General features: G+C 41.0%; 1 protein-coding gene across 20 annotated transcripts in view; it reads right to left on the reverse strand.

Moving 5' to 3' along the window:
• CLASP1 (cytoplasmic linker associated protein 1) overlaps positions 1 to 20,629 on the reverse strand; it is a 168,105-nt gene that overhangs the window by 86,363 nt on the left and 61,113 nt on the right. For 18 of the 20 annotated variants that reach the window (XM_039701680.1, XM_039701803.1, XM_039701697.1 and 15 more), the window contains 3 exons: positions 3,111 to 3,263; positions 2,084 to 2,157; positions 1,318 to 1,410 (listed from right to left, as the gene is read on the reverse strand). In XM_039701680.1, coding sequence (XP_039557614.1) covers positions 1,318 to 1,410; positions 2,084 to 2,157; positions 3,111 to 3,263 — 320 coding nt within the window. The remainder of the gene's footprint in view (positions 1 to 1,317; positions 1,411 to 2,083; positions 2,158 to 3,110; positions 3,264 to 20,629) is intronic. The other 2 variants (XM_039701830.1, XM_039701839.1) reach the window with 1 other exon arrangement.

Consider the following 20,629-nt stretch of genomic DNA (forward strand, 5'->3'; position numbering starts at 1 on the left):
AATCAGTGACTGTTAATGAGCAGCAAATATAAGGACAACTCAAGACCAATACCTGGTTCCAGGTTTCTTGCACAATTATTCATCTACATGTATTGAGGAAGTTAATTCTTGATGTCCAAGTAATTTTATTATTTCCTATCTTATATTAAACCCATGATTAGTAAACATACTAGGTACAATAAGCTAAACATCCTTTCTAACTTACAGAAATCCAGAAGTGTTGCATACAGCTACTCAAATTGTATAATTAATAACCCAAACAATATTTTTTTAAATCAAAAGGTATCTTAAACATTCTCCTTTGTTCCCCTATTTACAACAGCTTCTAACATTTAGGTAATCTCACAGCTGACTCTCATGTTAAAAAGATATCTAGACTTAAAGGGCATGGTTCACATTCAGGCTGGGTAATAATGACTTGTATCCAGAATGTGTCCATTTACTTCATTAAAACAGTTATCTGGCTCTAGCAGAAGTGGAACCTTGACCCCATCAAAATGGGAAATTTCCTATTAATATTACAGGGACCACCATCCCATCCTGCAGACAATCCTCTGACAGCTTCACAGGCCCTCCCATGCACCACTGCATCTGCACATGGGCTTGATTTCGTCTCCCTGTTACTCAGTACAGAAATAAAATTAAACAGAAGTAAGCTGAATCAGCCCAGTCTGCCACTCAGATCTGTAACACAGGGTTTGACAGACATGGCAAAGCTGCTACACCAGTGATGAAAGTCTGCTGTGTAGACAAGACTGTGCATCTATTTGTATCATGAAAACACAGCTCACCTCCGTAAACAGTATTTGGTCTTGACATGCATATAACATCCAATTTTCCACTTCCACACTTCCCACAGACATATTTATTTATTCAAAACTTAAGTGTGTAGATTCTTGCTGAATTATTTTACACCTCCCTTTTGCAGAAGTATAAATAAGTTCTCTGTAAGCAAAGTAATTTTCTCCCTTATCAGGTAGGTTTTAAGGTATTCTGAGTAAGACTTGACATTTTGATTTTAGCACCTGCTAGCAAATTTCTAGCTTTGAACCTGAATTTACTGCACAACTTCCAGTTCAACCTGATGCTGTCTCAACAGACTTTTGTATACCAAATAGAAATTTCTCTCACAAATGTGGCTTAAATTCAGTCTCACAAGGAAACGTTTTCCTCAAGTTTGGGGGAACATAACAAGTGCTCACCACTGAAACTACATTCCAGCCTTAGTCTGATGTTTTCTCAGTACCCTCAGTGGGATTAAGCTCAGTGTACAAAAAGCTTATATTAATAGAGATCCTATCTAAATTCACTACTTACCGCAGAAACTCTCTGTTCCCAGTCATGTTTATCATCTGATAGTATCTCTCTGATCTTGTTTATGGATTCCTCAAGATCCCGGCTGGAATAAATCTACAAATTGAAATACAGAGCAGCACCGTAATGCAGGATTTACTCCATAAAATCAGATCACTTCCCAACTACATTATTATGTCCTTTGCACCTCAGTGCTTAAAGATCATGTGCTAGCCTTGGACACAACTGACTTTGCACAATGCACAGAATTTACACCCATTGCCTGCAACCAAAAATTTAGAAACTATTACAAGATGATTAAAGGATCATATTGCATTATTTTACTATAGTGTCACAATTTTAAGCAGCATTCCTGCAGCTACTAGTGGCTATATTAGTCAAAACCTACAGAAGATCATGAGTGGACACATGTGCTGTTCAGCTGTCCCAAATATGAAGTTCCAGTGAAGGAGAGGGGGGAATACATGATGCATCTCAGCTATCCAGTTAAATCAGCAAACATGCATGGTCCAGTGGTCACACACACAACAGCAGCAATCCCTGAGACACAAGTCACCTTTACTGCTTTCAGTTCCCACAGGGTTTCACATAAACTACTAGCACACTCCACCACCATTTAGAACTTGCCTCCCTTCAACTTCCAACCTGCTTCCCCCTTGAAGATTTGCCAACATCACAATGAAGCACAATTTGCCAGTGATTAGCATGAGATCCTATATCCACCTTCTGCTTTTTAGTACAGTGTGGTCTAACAGGTAACTCTACTTACCTGGACTGTTGGGACATCTTCAAATGCCTTAATGAAGTCTTCTTCATCCACAGCACCTGCTCCCTCTTTGGCTGCTGACACACAAATGAAAAAGCTTTTTCAATCTTGTTATTAACATAAGAATCAATTAAGAAACCATCAGCTATCAAGGCACTTAATCAGGAGAAAGTTCACTACCCATGCAGCCTGAGTGCTGCAGATGTAATGAAAGCAGAGGCAGGGAAATTCAGTGCCAGGCACTGGTGAGACATTCATGGCATCCTTCAACTCATAGGCACACAGGGCACATTAGGGAAGTCATTACAGTAGTCTCTCAATAGTTAGGGGACACAGTCTGAAAGATGAAAGGGAATACTTACTTTAATTATATGGGAGACTTTATTTTAAAGGATTTAATCCCATCTATAATAGATGAAGGTGGAGATCTGACAGGTGCACAAACAGACGAACGATAAGGAAGATAAACAGTCTATGGAATACTAATCAGATTAGAGACTGCCTGATATAGGGAACTTTCTCCCTTTCCCTAGGACACATATAGAATTAGAGCTACATGTAGAATAATTGCTAACATTCAGAATGACTGATCAGTATTCTTTTTGCACCTTCATTACCAGAAATGCCCAAAGGTCTTAAAAGAAAGCCAGTGTGTCAGGTTTAGACTGCAAGGGCTGAAGTGTGGCTATATAGCTTCTGTAGCTGTAAGCAGCCTCAGTTCAGATAGAGTTGGAACTACAAAGGCAAAATCTACACACTGGAGCATCAACTGATTTACTCATAGCCCTCAGTGCACAACCACACAGGTGCAACCTCTCACAAAATGCAAAATAAATTATGAGGATGTGGGGATTTGCTTGGAGATTCATCCTGACTCTGGTTGTGGCATGCAGAGAACACAGACATAATGACTGTATAGAGAAAAAATTGTTGCTAGATTCTGGGGCCAGTGGAAGTGCTTGCAAGAAGCTCAATATGAACACTGTAAATACTTCACAGACACATCAATTTATACAGGCTATTGGCTTACTTGAAGACTTGGTGCCCAGGGGCGCAGAGCCAAGCCTGCGGGTAGTGCCCATCCCGACTCTGCGCGAGTTTGCAGGGGCCTTTGAAGATGTAGAGGAGCTGGCTGAGGAAGGTCTGTTCCCATCCACGGAGTCTTCATCATCAAAAATTTTATCTGCCAAAAAAACCACACTCAGATGTAAGACCAATGAAGCAAAGGGATGTCCCAAGGAACATGCCCCTGTTATGGGCTACATTTTCCAGCCTGCTCTGCCAGCTCCCATCTCAGCAGTGTCCTCATGCTAAAATCCAGTTAGTCATGGAATACCACCAGCTCACTGAACCCAACCCTTCACTACTGCAGACACTGTGTTATAAACCCTTTCAATGAATGCATTCAGATGAAGAGTGAACTGCAAATCCACAGCAAAAAGATGCAAGCCCAGATAATACTTGGGGTGTTGACAGTCTGCAGCTCTCACATTTATGTTTCCAAGAGCTCTTTTGACATGGACTGTAGTGGAACTAAGACCACAAGCAAATCCAAAATCCAGCAGCAACTGCCTGCACCAGACCAAGGATTAACAGTCACCCAGGAAAGTTCACACGGCAACACCCACGTTGTTGATGAACCACAGACCACACACCCATCTGGAGCTACTTTAACTCTTTAAATTAACACCAAGGATTCTTCACAAGGAAATACAAAAAGTTTCCTCAATTTCATAAAAAAATAATTATAAGGTGCATTAAACCTTTCAGAACCTTCTGTGTACATCCAACTTCAGCCTCTACCACCAAATGTGAACATAAATTAACTAAAAATGAATTACAGCCTCTTTGATTCTCAGTCAAGGTTACTTCAATTCCAAAGGAGTGCTTATATTGCAGTTTTACACAGATTAGCTAATTTACTTGAAAAAACAGTCTTGGGTTGAAAGGTGACAAAGCAGTTGGCAGCTGATATAGATGGAACACGTAATTATTGAGGCCAGAAAGCCAGCTCAGCCCCCATCACTCAGCCTCTCCACAGGAACACTTCATTCAAGATTTGAGATCAGCTTCATGCCCATCCCTCTCCAGCAGCCCAAGGTACACACTCACTCTCCACCAGATTACCAACATTTCCTTCACAATTTTCACTTGGCAAAAAGTCAAGCAGGTGCTTTAATCCATCCCTGCTCAGGAAAGCATCTGGGAACTTCTAGTAACAAATACAGGCTCCTAGCGAGACACTAATGAGTGAAATTCAATACAGGCTGGGCTTTCTGAAGGTAAAAAAATAACTTGATAACAGTATAGGCATATTTTAAGGGAGGCAAAAGAACAGGAAGAAAAGCCTATTTTGTTCTCAGCTCAACCACCTTCAGTTTTCTCTGCCCTAAGTGGCACTGGCTTATTAACTGGACACAGGAGAACTATCACAGACCATCTAAAAATCTACACAGCCCATTTGTGATATGCAGCAGTGCACATAATACCATACTCCAATCACAACTCAATACTGACATGGCAGATACACAAAAACATCCAAAAGGTGAAAAAAAGGTGGACAAGGACATCTCTTCATTTTGATGTTTAAGATGTCTTGAAATATGGGAAAGGGCTAGGGGAAAAAAGCAACTCTAAAGGGAAGGGGTAAAATAATAACTGGTACTTGTACTGCTGTTCAGGAAAAAGTGAACAAGGCAAAAGTGAAGAGAAGAACTTTAACTTGGATAAATTTCAGGTCACACAGCTAAAGAGAATATAAACCACAATTAGGATGTGGGCTGTCTCTTTAACACAGTGCCTGAAGGCAGCCATGGAGACCGTGCTATCTCCCTGTTGACACCAGTCTTGTTCTGACATATGTAATTCAAAACTAATTTGAAAAGAGCTCAGGGAACAATCATGAGAATGATTAAAGGATTAGAAAATATGTTTTTAATTCAATTAAATGAAAATTCTCTGCAAGAGATTGTTTAGTCTAGCCAGATTCCTAATAAGTTGCTTGATTATATTCTGTGTTAACACAGCTACTGAGGATTTATTAACACAGTTTTCCAATGTGATTTATTAATATTGTTTCTCACCTAATAGAAAAATATACAACAAGGCAACTGGCTAGAGATTAAAAACAAATTAAATTCTGAGTTGCCTTTTTTTTCTTCTCTTTCCCCCTGCTCCCCCCTCCATTTTTTGCAATAATCACAGGTCTGACCCTCTGTGAGGTTAGGAGGTGCATCACCCAGTGAATTCTACCATAGGCAGTTCTTAAAAGTAAAATTGATTTTTTTTTTTCCCCCAAAAGATATAGTCTAGTTCAAACAGGAATTATTTCAAAAATACTGCTTGGTGTGAGTTGCACCAAGGTCAGGGCAGATCAAAATAGGCTTTAAAATGTGTAATCTCTGAAGCCTCTAGGATGAGGTTTAAGTGATTCAGAAAGACTGGGACAGCTATTCAAACCCAAAACTTCTAAGCAAAACTTGTTCCAGGTGCAATTATTTCAAAAGCTCCTATATAAATATTTAGCAAACTATTATTTGACATATGTGTATTAACAGCCAGGAGAAAGTCAGTCATATTGGAAACAAAAGGCACTTTTACTAGCTCATAGCCTCTTTCATCAGGTAATAAAATTCTCCATCAGCTGCATTTCAGGCTACCTAGATGCAGCCTAGTTAACTCATTTCCTCTTCTATATGCATTTTCAAAGCCTCAGCCCTCTGACGGGAGAAGAGGGTGTGGTTTCCTATCTCATATAATAAATCAAAATTTAAAAAGTCCACATATCAAAAGCATTGCACTCCTGTAGCATTTTAGCAACTAAATACATTAAAATTTCTTTCTTAAACAGGCTTTTCTGAACATTAGCAAAAAAACAACACTCCAAAAATCAAACAAGCCCACCCACAGTTCTGGGGGTGACTGGATTACAATCACATCTTCCTGCTCATTAAGTCTGTAAACTAAGCACTACATATTTATCAAACCAGAATACCCCTTCAATAACCCAACAGCATTTTCTCATCTGAGCAGTGCAGAATGACAGCACCACATTCAGAACTGCACATCAAGTCTGCCAGCAGCACGTGTGCAGAACAGAAAGAGAAACAAAGAACAGAAAGGAACCTGGACACGGGAGTACAGAAAAGAATGGAAAACCAAGCTACTATATGTTATTGTTATAAAACCCTTTTTTTTCTTTGCCATCCATTGATTCCTGCTCATAATAATAATTTGAACTGGATTAATATTTTTCAACATATCTGCAAATGGCAAATTCAGCATGGGTGTAACTCTCGGGACACCAGCTGAGGTGCACTGAAGCGGAATCGGTGCCACATTAACATTAAATAACCTCTGATGTTCTCCCATCACAAGACACCCCCAGTGCTCATTTATAAGGACCTTACAGTCCTCTCTGTCCAAGACATGCCCTTATAATAGAGGCCTTTGTCTGCTCGCCACTCTGCTGTCTCAGAGACAGGGAGAAGACAATCTGCTCTACATTTTTCAATTCCTTTATATTATTTAAGAAGAAGAGAAAATTGCTTACAAGTGCATATCCTTCTGCAAATAAGCTTCCTCAACATTCCTTCATATTTTCCATAGCGTGCCCAGATGTAAGAGTGCTTCACGGCGCGCCGCGGCTTTCAGTCCGGAACATAATCAATCATTGCCCCTCGGATTCATTAAGCATGCTGTCTTCACACGTGGATTTAAACAGCCATGGCCTCTGTCCTCTCTCTATGGCTGCAGATCTGCACAATTCTTATTATCAACACCCATTTCAGCCCAGGAAACTTCGGTTCACTTCTGGGGAGGAAATTCCCTACTAGCGAGGGGAAGCCAGGACAAATAATCCGGGATGAAGATGAGCTGAGTGTGCCTGGCTCGGCTGGCTTGCACTAGGAACCAGCCTGACTTTATCCCCTGGGAAGCGCTAACAGGAGCATCTCAACAGCTGTCATCATTTGTCCATGACGAATAAATTTAGTCATTATTCATTTTAAAACGTAACCCCTTCAGGTCTGGGCAAGGTGAAAAGTGGGGAGAAGAGGCTGCTATTCAGGAACCATGGTAAACAAGGGCCAGCACTTCCCTTGCCTGCATCACCAGCCTGGGACCTTTTAGAGCAGAGTCTCAAATGTCCTTTCCAATGAAAAAAGATGTTTTCTGGCCCTTAAAAACTTTAGATGTCAGATTCAAATCTTTTAGTTATTTGTTTGTAAGCTTTAGAGAAGACAGCTACTCTGTAGTGATGACAGACTGGGAAGAGAGCTTTCCATCAGATCTGTTCCTAACAAAGATGCCCCACTATGGTCTCCAGAATCAACTCTGTAAAGGACTGAACTTGTCCTGGGCCCACTGTGCTCACTCATCATCTGTTCCGCTTCCAAGCATCAGAGCAGCTGAAACAGGCAGGATGGGTACCTCTTGCATGAATCACCTGTAACACTCTCAGGAATCCCTCTTTTGGGTGCAGATGGAAGTGGATGTCAGCAGAGGAACATGCCTCCCCCACCATTCCTATGGCATGCTCCACCAGAAGCAGACAGGTAGCTGCTAAAGCTGACATATATTACAGCACTTCCAAATTCCATGCTCAACCCCTACTAGGCAGGCAAAGCCCAGCTCCCTGAAGATCTGAGAGCCCTTTACAAGCCAAGAACACACCAGCAAAACTACCGATGCCAAAGGAAACAGGGCGTGCTCCTCTTTACTCCTTTCTGCCAGGCACAAGTCCATGAGCACTGGACCATATTTTTGAGACAGACACCCCTTTGACATCTCAGCTCATGCCCTTCCCTCAGGGCAGCATCTGGTAGCCCCAACTCCAGCTGTGACTTCTGCTGTCACCCCCTGTTGGGTGTCCAAGCGAAACAGCTTCAGCTTCCCATTAGCACACATGAAACCCATGCATGGCTTAGCTGCAAGCCTGTCCAACTCCAACATAGCTGTTGTAGTTTATAAACCCACTAAAGATAAAGGAACATGCATCCTCAGCAGGATTAAGTGTTTAAAAACAAAGGAGTGGCAGCTACAGGCAGAAGTCCATGGGCACAGCACATCTTTAAGGTTTCCTGCTTGGCCATCTCCCAGTGTCCCAGCTGCTCTCCCTGGCCCCAGATACAGCTCCTCCTTCCCACCCTCCACACCAGGCAGTGTTCTGTGCCTTAAAAAGCCACCCACTTGGCCTCAGTGACCCTGGTCAGCCCTGCCAATGCCACCTGCCCCTCTCTCTCCCACCACATCCAGTTACCTCAGTCGACCCAGTCACCAGCTCCAGTCCCAGCCCACCCCTGCTGCTGCTTTCTGGCACTATGTGCTGAACCACCTCATCTCCTTCACAACTGGCTTTGAAGTGGGGTCCCAAAGACCTGACTTCAGCATGAACTGCTCCAGGGGCTGAACAAGGACATGCTTATCACCCAGTACCTTGGCTTTTTTTCTCTTATCTCACATATATCACCCTATTTAAACTACAATCCACATCATTATAGGTGGGAATTTTTCTGAATAAGGTTTGAACAATGCAAATCTAGTTGATGTGTTTGTGGCCATAATAGATACAATAAACACGGCTGCCATCAGCCACAGGTAAGGTGGTGCTTAGAGACCCAGCCAAGAATGTCAGGCCAGGCAGGTGCAAAATACTTTTTGCTTTAATAATTCTTAAAACACCATATGCTTTTCTTTAATCCCAAATGCTTCAGTTTTCCCTCCTTAGCAAGGAAAGCCATCATCTTGGCTGCTGCCTCATTCTGTCTAATCACTACCTAATGAATCTAATAGGTCTTCAACTTTCCTATCACAAAGGAAAAGAAAAATCCTCAAAGAAGTAGCTCCTTGAATTGTCTGCTGCTCCAAACACACTGTATTTATATATGCTGTTGTTCTAATACACATACTGCTTAGACCCAGGCACCCAACTACAGCAACTTCAGAGTATTCATGCCTGCCATCCCTCTGTAAGCAGAACATTTAGGCATAGAAATAATTTTAAAAGGACATTCCTGTTAGTGAGGAACCCTATATTTATTAAACCTATACCAGTACTTTAAAATTAAGTAAAATTAACTTTACCAAACTGGTATGAGGATATCATTGTACACTTGTACCTGACCACATCCAACACCAGGCAGACACAATAAGCATATGGAAAGTAAATTCCAACTTCCATCTGCAAGAATAAGCAATAGGCCAGGCAACATTCAAAATCTGCTCTCAGGGACTGGCCTGGTACGTCAAACAAAATCATCCTGCACAAGACTGATCTGAAATCATGCAACTTATGATGATTTAAATTACTTTTCTGAGGGACATTAAAATTTTCAATCCTGGAATCAGATTAATCCAATTTAAGATGTAGCCATGACTGATGGCTGTGGGCATGACTGAGGAGTTTTAAAGACTTGAAAACAAGAGACAAATAAAAATTATTTAATGAGCCTGTTTACTTCAAAACGGAACTTTTTAAATCATAATGTTGACAGTATTAATGCCATCTTGTCAACAAGTCACAGCATGCCCCCTCTAATAGCATCTATGAGCATTAGCACAATTAAGAACACAGCAAACAAAAGTTTTAAGAAACTTCTATTCATAAAACTAACACACCTGGAAATTGGAGTTTTTAAGAGTTAGTGAAACTGTCACATAGCCAGTTTTCAGCCATGTGAAAGTTTCCATTTGCTTTAAGTAGATTTAGAAAAGAGGTGGTACAAATGCTGCATTCCTACAAGCTTTATTAAATTAAATATCAATAGCAGACAACTATGATACTTAGTGAAAGAGTACCAGCTCAAACAACCAAAATAATTCACAAAAGCATCAAAAACTGGAATAAATTAATTAAGAGCTAAGATTTATAAGATTCACCAATTACTTTACTATGGTTCACACAGACACCTAAACAAGAATCAAACACCCATGTGCGAGGAGCTGCACAGACACAGCCTTTACCCCACAATGATTTTTTAAAAATTAAGTAACTAAGAGAAAGACACAGACATGTACATAAGGCAAAATCAAAGTGGAGAAGAGACAGTGATAAGCATTTACTTTCCTCAAAGTAATCCTTGGAAATACAATATTCCCACAGTGCTTTTCCAGCCAGCCACACAGCCTCCCCCCAGACCTCAAGAGCACCAGGAAATCCACAGTGCATACCTTGGGAAAACACACCCACCCCAAAAGCCCAGACATTTACATAAAGTTTCAATTTAAAGAGCAAAAGCAGCTTCTCCCTGCCCTGCACTTACCCCTGTGGTTTCCCAGAGCTTGGTCATTATGCCTTGTGGGACACCCACCCTCCACTCCCTGCCAGGCTGTCCACACATCTCCCCAGCCCTCACAAACACCCCAGCTATTTCAGAGCCTGTAACAGGCTCCACACCAGGGTGTTGCTTCTGTGTTTCACTGCCGTGCTGCCCCAGTTCTGCTCTGGACCCTTGAAAATACCCTTTAAATTGCACCGCCTTATTACTCCCTCCTCACTGTGCTCTCATTAGCATAATCTTCAGAGATAAAAGAGACAAAGTGGGTCCCTGAGCCCTAGAGATACCAATCAGTGAGAAAGGCTGTTGATGCAGGATGGCTCAGGGAGATCTTTTAGAGTCAGAAAACATCTTTTGACAGAACTACTGGAATGAGCCTTGTCGCAGCATCCTGTCACACCCGAACTGCAGATGAAGCACACTAGTTCCCACTTCAATATTAATCCTCTGTGCTGCACTGCAGTGGCAATGTTAAGATTTTGCCTCAGCCCTACTGAAGTTTAATTATTTATGCAAATAATTATATAAAAGAAAGTGAATTCTTTTGCCTTCATTCACAAGACAGAAAAATTCCATGCTGCAGAGGCACAGGAACTCCCTCAGGCGCCACTTCCATATGCATACATAGCAGGGATGTGTCAGGTCAAAGAGCAATCAATGAACCTTTCTCCTCCTTGCTCTCACCTCCATCTCTGCATTTGCTGGAAAACTTAATGGCAACAGCCTGGACTCTCTGTGTTTGCAGCAAACAAATGTCAGGATTCAGGCAGCAAAGTGGGCATCAGCATCACCCAGCTGCTGGTCATCCACACTGCAGCCAGCACCCCAGGCAACAGCCTCCTTTGAGGTCTGTGTTCAGCTCTGCACAGTATTCACTTTTAAAATTGTATAAACTTAACTAAAAGGCGGAGCCTTTCAAGGAGAGCAAGAAGTATTTGTTGTTATTTTAATGTGTGAGTAAACTGAAACTGACCTGAGGTGCATTCTCAAGGGTGTAAAGACTCCAGGGCATTGCCAGAACCTAGATTAAGCTCCATTCCTGAACAGTTTTTTATACTGATCCCTTTTCTCTTCCTCCTACTAAAGATGCAAGTAGTGCCACAAATGTTTTCTTATTTTCGCACTATTATCTTCAAAACTGCTCTACGCATATTCAAAAAGTGACATTTGCAAATGGCTTGAGAAAAGTAGAAATAACATCATATATTAGAATGAACATATTATAAATAAAAATTTTAATTTAGTTGCTCTTACAGGTTGCTTGAAGGTTAGCCACACCTGAAACTGAAGTTTTTATTTCCCAGGGTTGGCACTACAGGCAAACAGCAACCAAGATTAAACCAAGCTCCCAGGGAGACACCTGCTGGCAGCAGCCTGGGGCTTATTTGCCAAAACCTGAAGGAACAAGGAGATACTTGTGGAATCAAGAGGTGATATTTTATCTTACCTATACCCTATGAAACTTAATTAGCAGGCACAGCAACAATCTGAAGCCTTCCAATGAACAGCGTTTTTCACCAGTGAATGGCAGGAGCTCCTTGAGCAGACAGGGCAGGTGATTCCAGCCCCACAACCAGGTCCAGATTTCCAGCTATTTGCACCATCTGCTGCCATGACATCACAGGGGAGGCACTTCCAGCCTGCACTCCCCAGCTGGCATTCCCTGCACAGATCCTTCTGCCTCCTCGGGTAATTATGACCAGTGCAGCTCACCTCGGTTCTGACTGCCCCAACACCATCATTGTCAACACAAGGAAACTGCAGTTCTAGTGTTAGCACTTATCACTTCTTGAAGGGATACTCATTCTGAACACACAGAACACCGAGGTGTAAAGCACTGACAACAAGCACACAGAGTTGTTTTTGGAAGGAAAGAGCATCCTGACGTTTTTAGGGCAAAGTGCTGTTACAAAAAAAGGCAAAGGCATCTTACTGCCTCCAGTTACACAGAGGGGGACAGAAATGCTGCAGATCCCACTTCCAGCCACCACAGAACATCCTGCAAAGCCTGCTAATGCACACAAGTCCTGCAGAAGAAAGCCTTCAGAGATATCTACCAGGAGATAAAGATGTCAAGCTGCAGCCTTGTTTCCTTTTGGGTTAATGCTCAGAGGATGGCTGGGTCGGTGAAGTTAAGCCAGTAAGCTGTGCTGGAGGGACCTGGGGAAGCTGCAGAACCAGCCCTTTCCAGTACCTTCATTTATGTTTATTTACAATCATTAAAAGGGACATGTTGCCCAGCACCTCCTGTGAGATGGTGGGGCATCCTAAACTTTCCAAGGACCCACCTCTGAGCCAAGAAACAAAATAGGTGCAGTTATCCCAAAACAACAAGGGAAGAAACAAGGCTGTCAGCCTACAGCCTGTACAGCCACAGAAAACAGGACCCTTCTGTCCCAAGGCATTCTATCTGTCTGATTAAAGGCTAATGCAAGAACATGGGTACTCCACTGGCAAAAACTGTACAGGGTTACACACATCACACATCAGTGACTCCCAGCCAGAATGCCTGGCCTGATGCATAATTAATATACTTTAATTAGATGACCATTTAAAATACTGTCAAATGCTCAGTGGGCAATAATCATCAGATAAGAATGTCTTAGACTGAAGGTGGTTGAGACAGAATAAAAACCACAGGGAAAACTATGGAACAACTCCCCAGCCTACATGCCTTTTGAGAAAGATTTTCAACTAGTGAAACAGGCATGACCAGCATTATAACCAGGAATTTCTACCATAAATAAATGCTTCATCTTTATAAAGATGCATATTACACAGACTGTGAAGACACATATACAAGAAAAGTATACAGACAAGTTTTGTTTATTTAAAAATAATTCAAAGTTGAATTTTATGATCCAGGATATGCTCTATAGCCAGAAATATTACCTAACAGTGGTCTGAGATGCCTCTGAGCTCCTGCAACAAGGGCTACTGAGTTAAAGAGTTGGCTCTGTGATCCCCAGAGCACCCACTGCAGCTGCTAGCAAAGGAAAGGGATGGGGAACCAGACTTGATGCTGACGCTTCTCTGGAGTATTCAGCAGCACCGCCTGCCTGCCACAGCACTCTCCTGATGAACTAAAATGCACAAGTTTCTGCCCACTCCTAACTAATAAAAGCAGGACTTAGGAACATTCTGTCTCCCCACCACTCCAGTACAGATCGCTGAGAGCAGGCAGAGCCTTTGAGAAGCTGCAAGCACAGAGGATCTTACAAACCATGCTTCAGCACAGCACACCAGGGCCAATGTTTGCAGTCCATGGCAGCTTTTGCAATGTCTGCATGAGCACATTCAACTACAACCAGAGCTTAGAGCAGCAGCTCCTTAGAGCTGGGGAGAAATACCCATTCCCCACTCACATCACACTCATTTTGGCTAATGCTGGCAGAGGGAAGCAATTGTTTCCTGACAATCAAGCCTATTTGGTTTTTATCCCCAGTGTCTTAAAGAGAATAAACACAGTAAATGAAAAGCCAGCATTTCACTTTTCTCAGGATCATTGTAGAAAATCTTATTATAATCACTCAAGACCAGTGACTCCAAAGGTAGCACTGAAAATGTCTGGGATTTTTTTAGGATGCAAAAGCAAAACTAGTAAGTAATATGAGGCAGATTTTACTTTTAGTGAAAAAATGCTTGTTCAGTAATTTTGTATGTAACTTAAAATACTACTCTGCACAGATTTGTGAATTATCTAGATAGGATTAATTCCACTTCTTTGACACAGTGGAAACAAAGGCCAAGTACACATGAGGAAGCTGAGTGCAGGTGGTGCAGAAAAATCAGAATTAGAGCACATGCCAGAAGTATGTATCAGAGTATAGGATTTCCTTTATTTAATCACCATCACATTAGGCTAAATTCTAATCCAAAAGCATGCAGAACTTCACAGAATTTTTTTTAAAGTTGCTGTTATCTCAGATTTTTTCTGTATGGTTTCAAGTAAGCATGGAGAGGTTTTAGTATATCAACTAGGAGCCTATTTGACAGATACTTCAGTATGGTTTCCACATGGCTGGCTAACAAAAACAATTCAAACTGATATTTAATATAGCTTCACATAAATATAAACACAGTCTGAATGCCTGATTTACCAGTGGAAAGCTCCAATTCCTGGGATATATCCATTTCTTGGGCCTTTTTCACCTGTCCTTCAAAGCCTCAATTTAAGAAAACTATGGGCTTCAGGAAAAAAAGTCATGGGAGAAAAGCACCAAAACAAAAAATGTGTCACAATTTATAAAATATTAACAGTCATCAGGGTTCCTGTTTTCCTGAAGCTTGTTTCATCCACTCCCCAACACCTTTAAAACGAAAGGTAGATCTATGCTCCTTCATCCACATTCCTGCCCATAAAGAATCATCATTAGGTACAGCAAATAGAGCAGTCACACTCAGAGGGAGAAAAGCAGACAAAAAGGTAGATCGAAGACATTGCTGAAACTTTCCTTCCTTTTGTCATTAATTACTTCAGCCTACTAAATTTGGTATTCATATTTCAGAGGCAACATGAATCCCCGAGCAAGCAGGGGAACTTTAATGTGCCACAAAGAAAAAAGCATCTTTCTCAAAGTGCTTGCAATATAAATAATTCAGTCATAGCACAGATAAAAATAATTACTATTATTTGACCTTATTATTAGACTTTATAAAAAAATAAGCACAAATATTCCCCTCCTTCTCTTTTAAAAGAAAAAGGGCAGTTAAAAAATGCAGGTAGTTGTGTCCTAATCAGTCTAAGATGTTCCTGCCCAGCCCATTTTTATTTGGCCTCAGTCAGCGCTGCTGTTCCCTTTCTCCCCACGGCTCAGCACCCTTTTTCAACCATCCTCAGGTCCCTGCACCTACGTAAAACTTAAACCTGTTATCCAGCCATCCAAAACCATCTGCCATGACTGAAAGTTGGACTTAATAATTGATTCTGATACAGCTGGTCATCTGACTTCTTTAGTAACCATGCTGTTTTCTTCCCACACACTACGTTCACGGTAGAAGACTTCCACAGCTGGTCTGTCCAAGAAGGAACAATGAAAAAATCAGTTTTACCACATAAAGCCACTTACTGCATCAAATAACAATATGTCAGGATCAAGTAAGAAATTCAAATTGAAAAAATGTGTTTGGCAGACCAGTAAAATCTTGGTTCATCTGATCTGAACTCTACCAGTTTCTCTGCTGTATCTCCTGTACCACTTGACTCCAACTCCGAGACCACCTCACCCACAAGAAGAACTAAACAAAGGGACTAAGGGCAGACTAGTTTTGACCTTAATCTCTTCATTTTAATCAAGTTCAAAACTTGGTTAGAGGTGGTGGAAGCTCTGAATAAACATTTACAAGCAAGCAGATTCCCTCTGGTTTAAGGGCAAAGTCTGTCAAGTGAAAACGAAGGATGGATTTGCCTCAGGACTCAGACGCACGATCAAATTATTGCTGCTTAACAAGTTTTAAGACACCAGCTGAGCCAAAGCAACAGCCCTTGAGATGCTATTAAACTATAGCAAGTGTAAGGTAATTTAATTTAACTTAGCCCTAAAGAAAGAAAATTAGGCCAAGCAGAATCATTCACATTTACCTCAAAGAATACAAACACTAACCACAGCCCAGCTAAACATCTTACTCTGGATCTGCTCATTAAAGACTCCACAAAACAAACGCTGACCTAAACAGAATCGGAAACATTAAATACCAAAGGGGTTCCCATGCAAAAACTGGGAATGCTGATTACAGAAAAAGCCTGGCACAGCCATTTTCCCCACTACTGGGGGGAAAAAAAAAAAGTCAAAATCATTCATCTTTCCTTATCACTTCTCACAGGTGATTCTGCCAAGAGAAGCAGATGTGGAACAAGATTGAGACAAGGTGGTGAGCATGGCTGATATAAGTCCTTCCTCATTCAGAAAAGTTACTGAAATCATTATCATCACAGGATACCAAAACCCAACTGATTTCCATCTATATACACTTCTGGTTTCAGACAGGCACATCCACTGCCTCCATGCACCACTTAAATAAGTCAACAAGTCAAAACTAAAAAGAAAACATTTTATTAATACAAAGAACCATTTTCAAGCAGCTTGAGAACTCTCTTTTCCCTGAGGCAAGTCTGGCTGGCACGGTGACTTTGTACATCTGTGACCCTGAAAGATCACTGCAATGATAATTCAAATGGACAAATTAGATAGCAGCTTCTTCCCTCTTGCACTGCTTTGTCTATGCTGTAGAGAGCTGTGTCCCTTCATATGTGACATTTACACTTTCCTCCTAAACTTTGTACATCTTTGTACATCTGTGACCCTGAAAGATCACTGCAATGATAATTCAAATGGACAAATTAGATAGCAGCTTCTTCCCTCTTGCACTGCTTTGTCTATGCTGTAGAGAGCTGTGTCCCTTGATATGTGACATTTACACTTTCCTCCTAAACTGCAAGCTGTAAAGTGTAGTCCTTGTAAAGGCTCAGCTCCCAGAAGCAAGCTGTCTCCTTTTCAGCAGGCTGCTTATGATATAAATGTAAAAGTCATCAGAAGAACCAGACTCCACCACACTGTGCTTCTGCTTTCTTAAATTGTAAAGATGAGCATAAATATACATATTGAGATGAACAGTTCCTACATTTATTTCAATTCTAGGATATACAATTCACTCTAAAGCTTAAACTCAATAACCTTAAAACTTACAACGATTTTTACCACTTGCCTGAAACACTGATTACCCAACAGAGACAAAATCCAGGTAACCCAAGTTTAGTATGATATTTGATGTACACTGCCTGAGTTAAAGTCTGGGGAGAGGGAAAAGGCTGTGGAAATTATGGAGGAGAGGTAGAGATTAAATTTCTATGACACACAAGGAAGGACAGATAGTGATTAGAGAAAGGAATGGAAAAATTCTTGTGAAACACATATGACAGGAATTCACACACTGTGTGCTTTGTGAGCCATCCCAGGAACTGGTGCATATGCAACTTCTTACTTGTCAGATCAACTCATATCATGCTCAAAAAGCAAGAGTCAGGCATCCCTTTCAGTCCAGCAACTCAATTAAATACTTCCTAGTGACTGAAGCCATGATTCCTTATTCCCCATTACTATAGTGTCATTCCCCACAGTTTGATGCCAAAATCAAATATTACTAAAACAGTATCAGCCCAAGAAATAATTTACAAGTCTATTTCCCCACTAACAATCGCTTCTTGGATGGTATTTTTTAAGATGCAAGACAAGGTCAAAGCCTAGCATAACTGTCTAGGGTGATTCAAGGATGACCAATCCAGACCTTCCTCCTGTCCAGGCATCTTATGGCATGTACTGTAATGCAGGAAGACTTATAGACCCACCTGCTCTCTGGGACTTAAAGGACAGAAACCCTTGTATTCAGGGGGCGTGGGAGAACAGAGAGAAATAGAGATTAAATGGATTAATATCATTGTAATATCCTACCACTTAGGAATAGAAGAGAACACAGGGGCAAATTTGCATGGTTTCTTATATCCCCATTTTATTAAGTCTTTATTTTTAGATCACTTTGTTGTCATCTTCCACTCACTTCACATTGTTGTACAGGAGAGAAGGCATGACTCAGAGTAGAGGAGGTGCAGAATAGCACCATTTCTCTTTCACAAGAGGCAAAATGGATGACTTTTCTTTGTAAAGGTGAGTCCACCCAGTGAACCCCTCCTGACAGTCCTCACTCAAATTATGATGTTCTGTAATACATCTGTGTACTTTGTGACAAACAAAAAGTCTAAGTTCAAGGTTACTAAAGGGACTTTGTCTCTCGTGGGCTGTAAGGTGTTCAGACACAGCTAGAATTTATATTCTAGAGCAGGAACAAAAGAAAATAACACGTCAAATAATTCAGTATTTTATTTTAAACACATTTAATTTCAGACACAGGAATGGAGAGATTTAAAATATGGGACCAAGTTGTTAAAAATTAAATGTGTTAGAGAGTAAAATCTAGCAAGGAAAACAATGGTTATTCCACATGATTCATTTCACAACAGCTTCCCACTCACATATGCAAAGCAAATACACTTGTATTATATACAAGTAAAATATATTTGATGGTTTTGTATTTATTAATTGTGTAGCAACATCAGAATTCCAGGTGACACCAAGACCTTCCTTCTACCAGCTGGAAGAGACAGTGAGACCAATCTTCCAATGATAACAACTAGTCATAGACTTTATCTGAGAGTTTCCTTTCTGAACCTTCAACTTTGGGGCTTTCACAGTGACTCACAAACATGCAAATACATTTGTCCAAAAGCACACTTGAACCAGTTGTAAAAACTGAGAGCTACCACTCACTATTTCTATTTATTAATTCACCAAGTAAAAGATCACTCAAGTAAATTATTTTGAAATTATAATACTGCTTAAGATCAACAGTCAGATTCCAGACTCTCATGCATTTGCCTTACCTTTTCACAAATCAGAAGCAGGAGTGACCATGTGTTACACTCTGTGTAACCAAGTGTTAATACTCACTTTGACAGGCAGGATTACTGTCTGTTGACACACTGAAAAATGCTCATGAACTCCATGACTGAAACACTATCAGGTATGGAAGTGCTAATACCACAGAGGAAGTGTGAAAGCAGAGGCAGATATGAGCACCAAATTAGAAAGTTTTTATTATTAGCAGGTGTTTCCAGGCATTGCTTAGACTATCTGAAGAACCAGTACGAACATTAAAAAAATTTGCACAAACAGCTGACTATAACACAAAGAAAACAAAGAAGTGTATCAGTAGTTGTATGTCAGAAAATGTCAAGCAGATCAAGTTGCAGGAAAAAAAAACCATATAAATCTTTCTCCATCCAATTCAGCAATTTTTAGCAGGCAATATAGGCTGCTGCTGCCTTGCAAATAACAGGGAATGCTTGTAGGGCACTGCCATCTGTCAGCAGCTGTTACTGAAAACCAAACACAGGGCAAGTGGGCAGTTCACAGCACTCTGCCTCCAGATGCAAACAAAATTCAGAAGAAATGGAAATAAAGTGTAAGGGAAAATAACGTCTTGTCAAATCCCTAAACCCAAATTCTGTGCTCAAATGTACACAAACCTTCAGCATTTCCGGAGAAGACAAATACCAGTCATAGCTTGACCACTTCATTCTTTTCACAAGCAGGAGTGCTGAAGGTCCTGTACACTTGCAGATACTATAGAAGTAAGATATTTGTGTCTAGGCATGATTATTCCTCATATGTGGCCAACTGCTTTACCAGGTATCAGTTTATTCAGATAGAAAAAATATTTTAGGCCTCCCAAAATATGAGAGCAGGATCAGCCTGGTTCACCTGAAGCTTCCACCAGTAACCAGCTTGAGCCACCTGAATTGCTCACCTCCATTACAGATCACTTACCTTCATTTCAAGTAGCAAGAATTATTATTTTGTTCAGACTGGAACTGAATGGCTCAGTTACACAACAGCTCTTTACTATTTGTACTGCTGTGGCAGCCTGCAGCCATCAGTGACCAGCAGCACCCTGGTTCCTTGGGTATAGTGCACATCCCATCAGCTCCCTAGATGTTGTCAAACACTGAATCCATGCTTAGAAGCCAGAGAAGCAAGCTTTGAACTATTAGACTGCATATTAACCAGCACCCAGGGGCCAGCTAAACTATGTCAGCTGAGCTAAAAAGATGAAATTACATTCACGCTGCCCCTCTGGTGAGACTCTCTTGGCATGATTTAGTCTGAAGAGTCTGAGAAGGCATGAGAGCAACTTTGCCTCCTGGCAGTACGGAGAGAAGAACCCCTACGTCTCTTACAGAATTAATGCATGTCCTACATGAACTTCCCTGTTCATGGCTGATTCATGTCCCATTCTCACTTAGGCTCAACAGGTAACAAGCATGGCTTCTTAACAACAGATGACTGAAAGGTCAGCAAGCATACTGCTAGAATTAAAAAACCCATAAATTAATCAAACCACAAACTAAAGATGGTGCCAAAACTCAGGAATTTTAACTGTCTAAATGAAAATTTCAAACTCAAAGCAATGACAACAAATCAGCCTTAGGCCTGTCCAAGTCTCACTCCTGCAAACACACCACCATGCTGGCAAATCATCTGGTTCTCTTTAGCAACCATCTGTGCTTGCCTTCACTTAAAGAAGAATTAGCAAACAGAGGAACTGGCACATGTGAAGCACAGCACGTAACAGACAACTATAGATTCACTTTTAGTTTTGCTCAGAGATTGAAAGCAAGCAAGATCAGGTTTTTTTAACTGATCAGGAGGCAGGAATTTCA

The sequence above is a fragment of the Passer montanus genome, unplaced genomic scaffold (assembly GCF_014805655.1).
Source record: "Passer montanus isolate IOZ18808 unplaced genomic scaffold, ASM1480565v1 scaffold1, whole genome shotgun sequence".
Taxonomy (NCBI): Eukaryota; Metazoa; Chordata; class Aves; order Passeriformes; family Passeridae; genus Passer; species Passer montanus.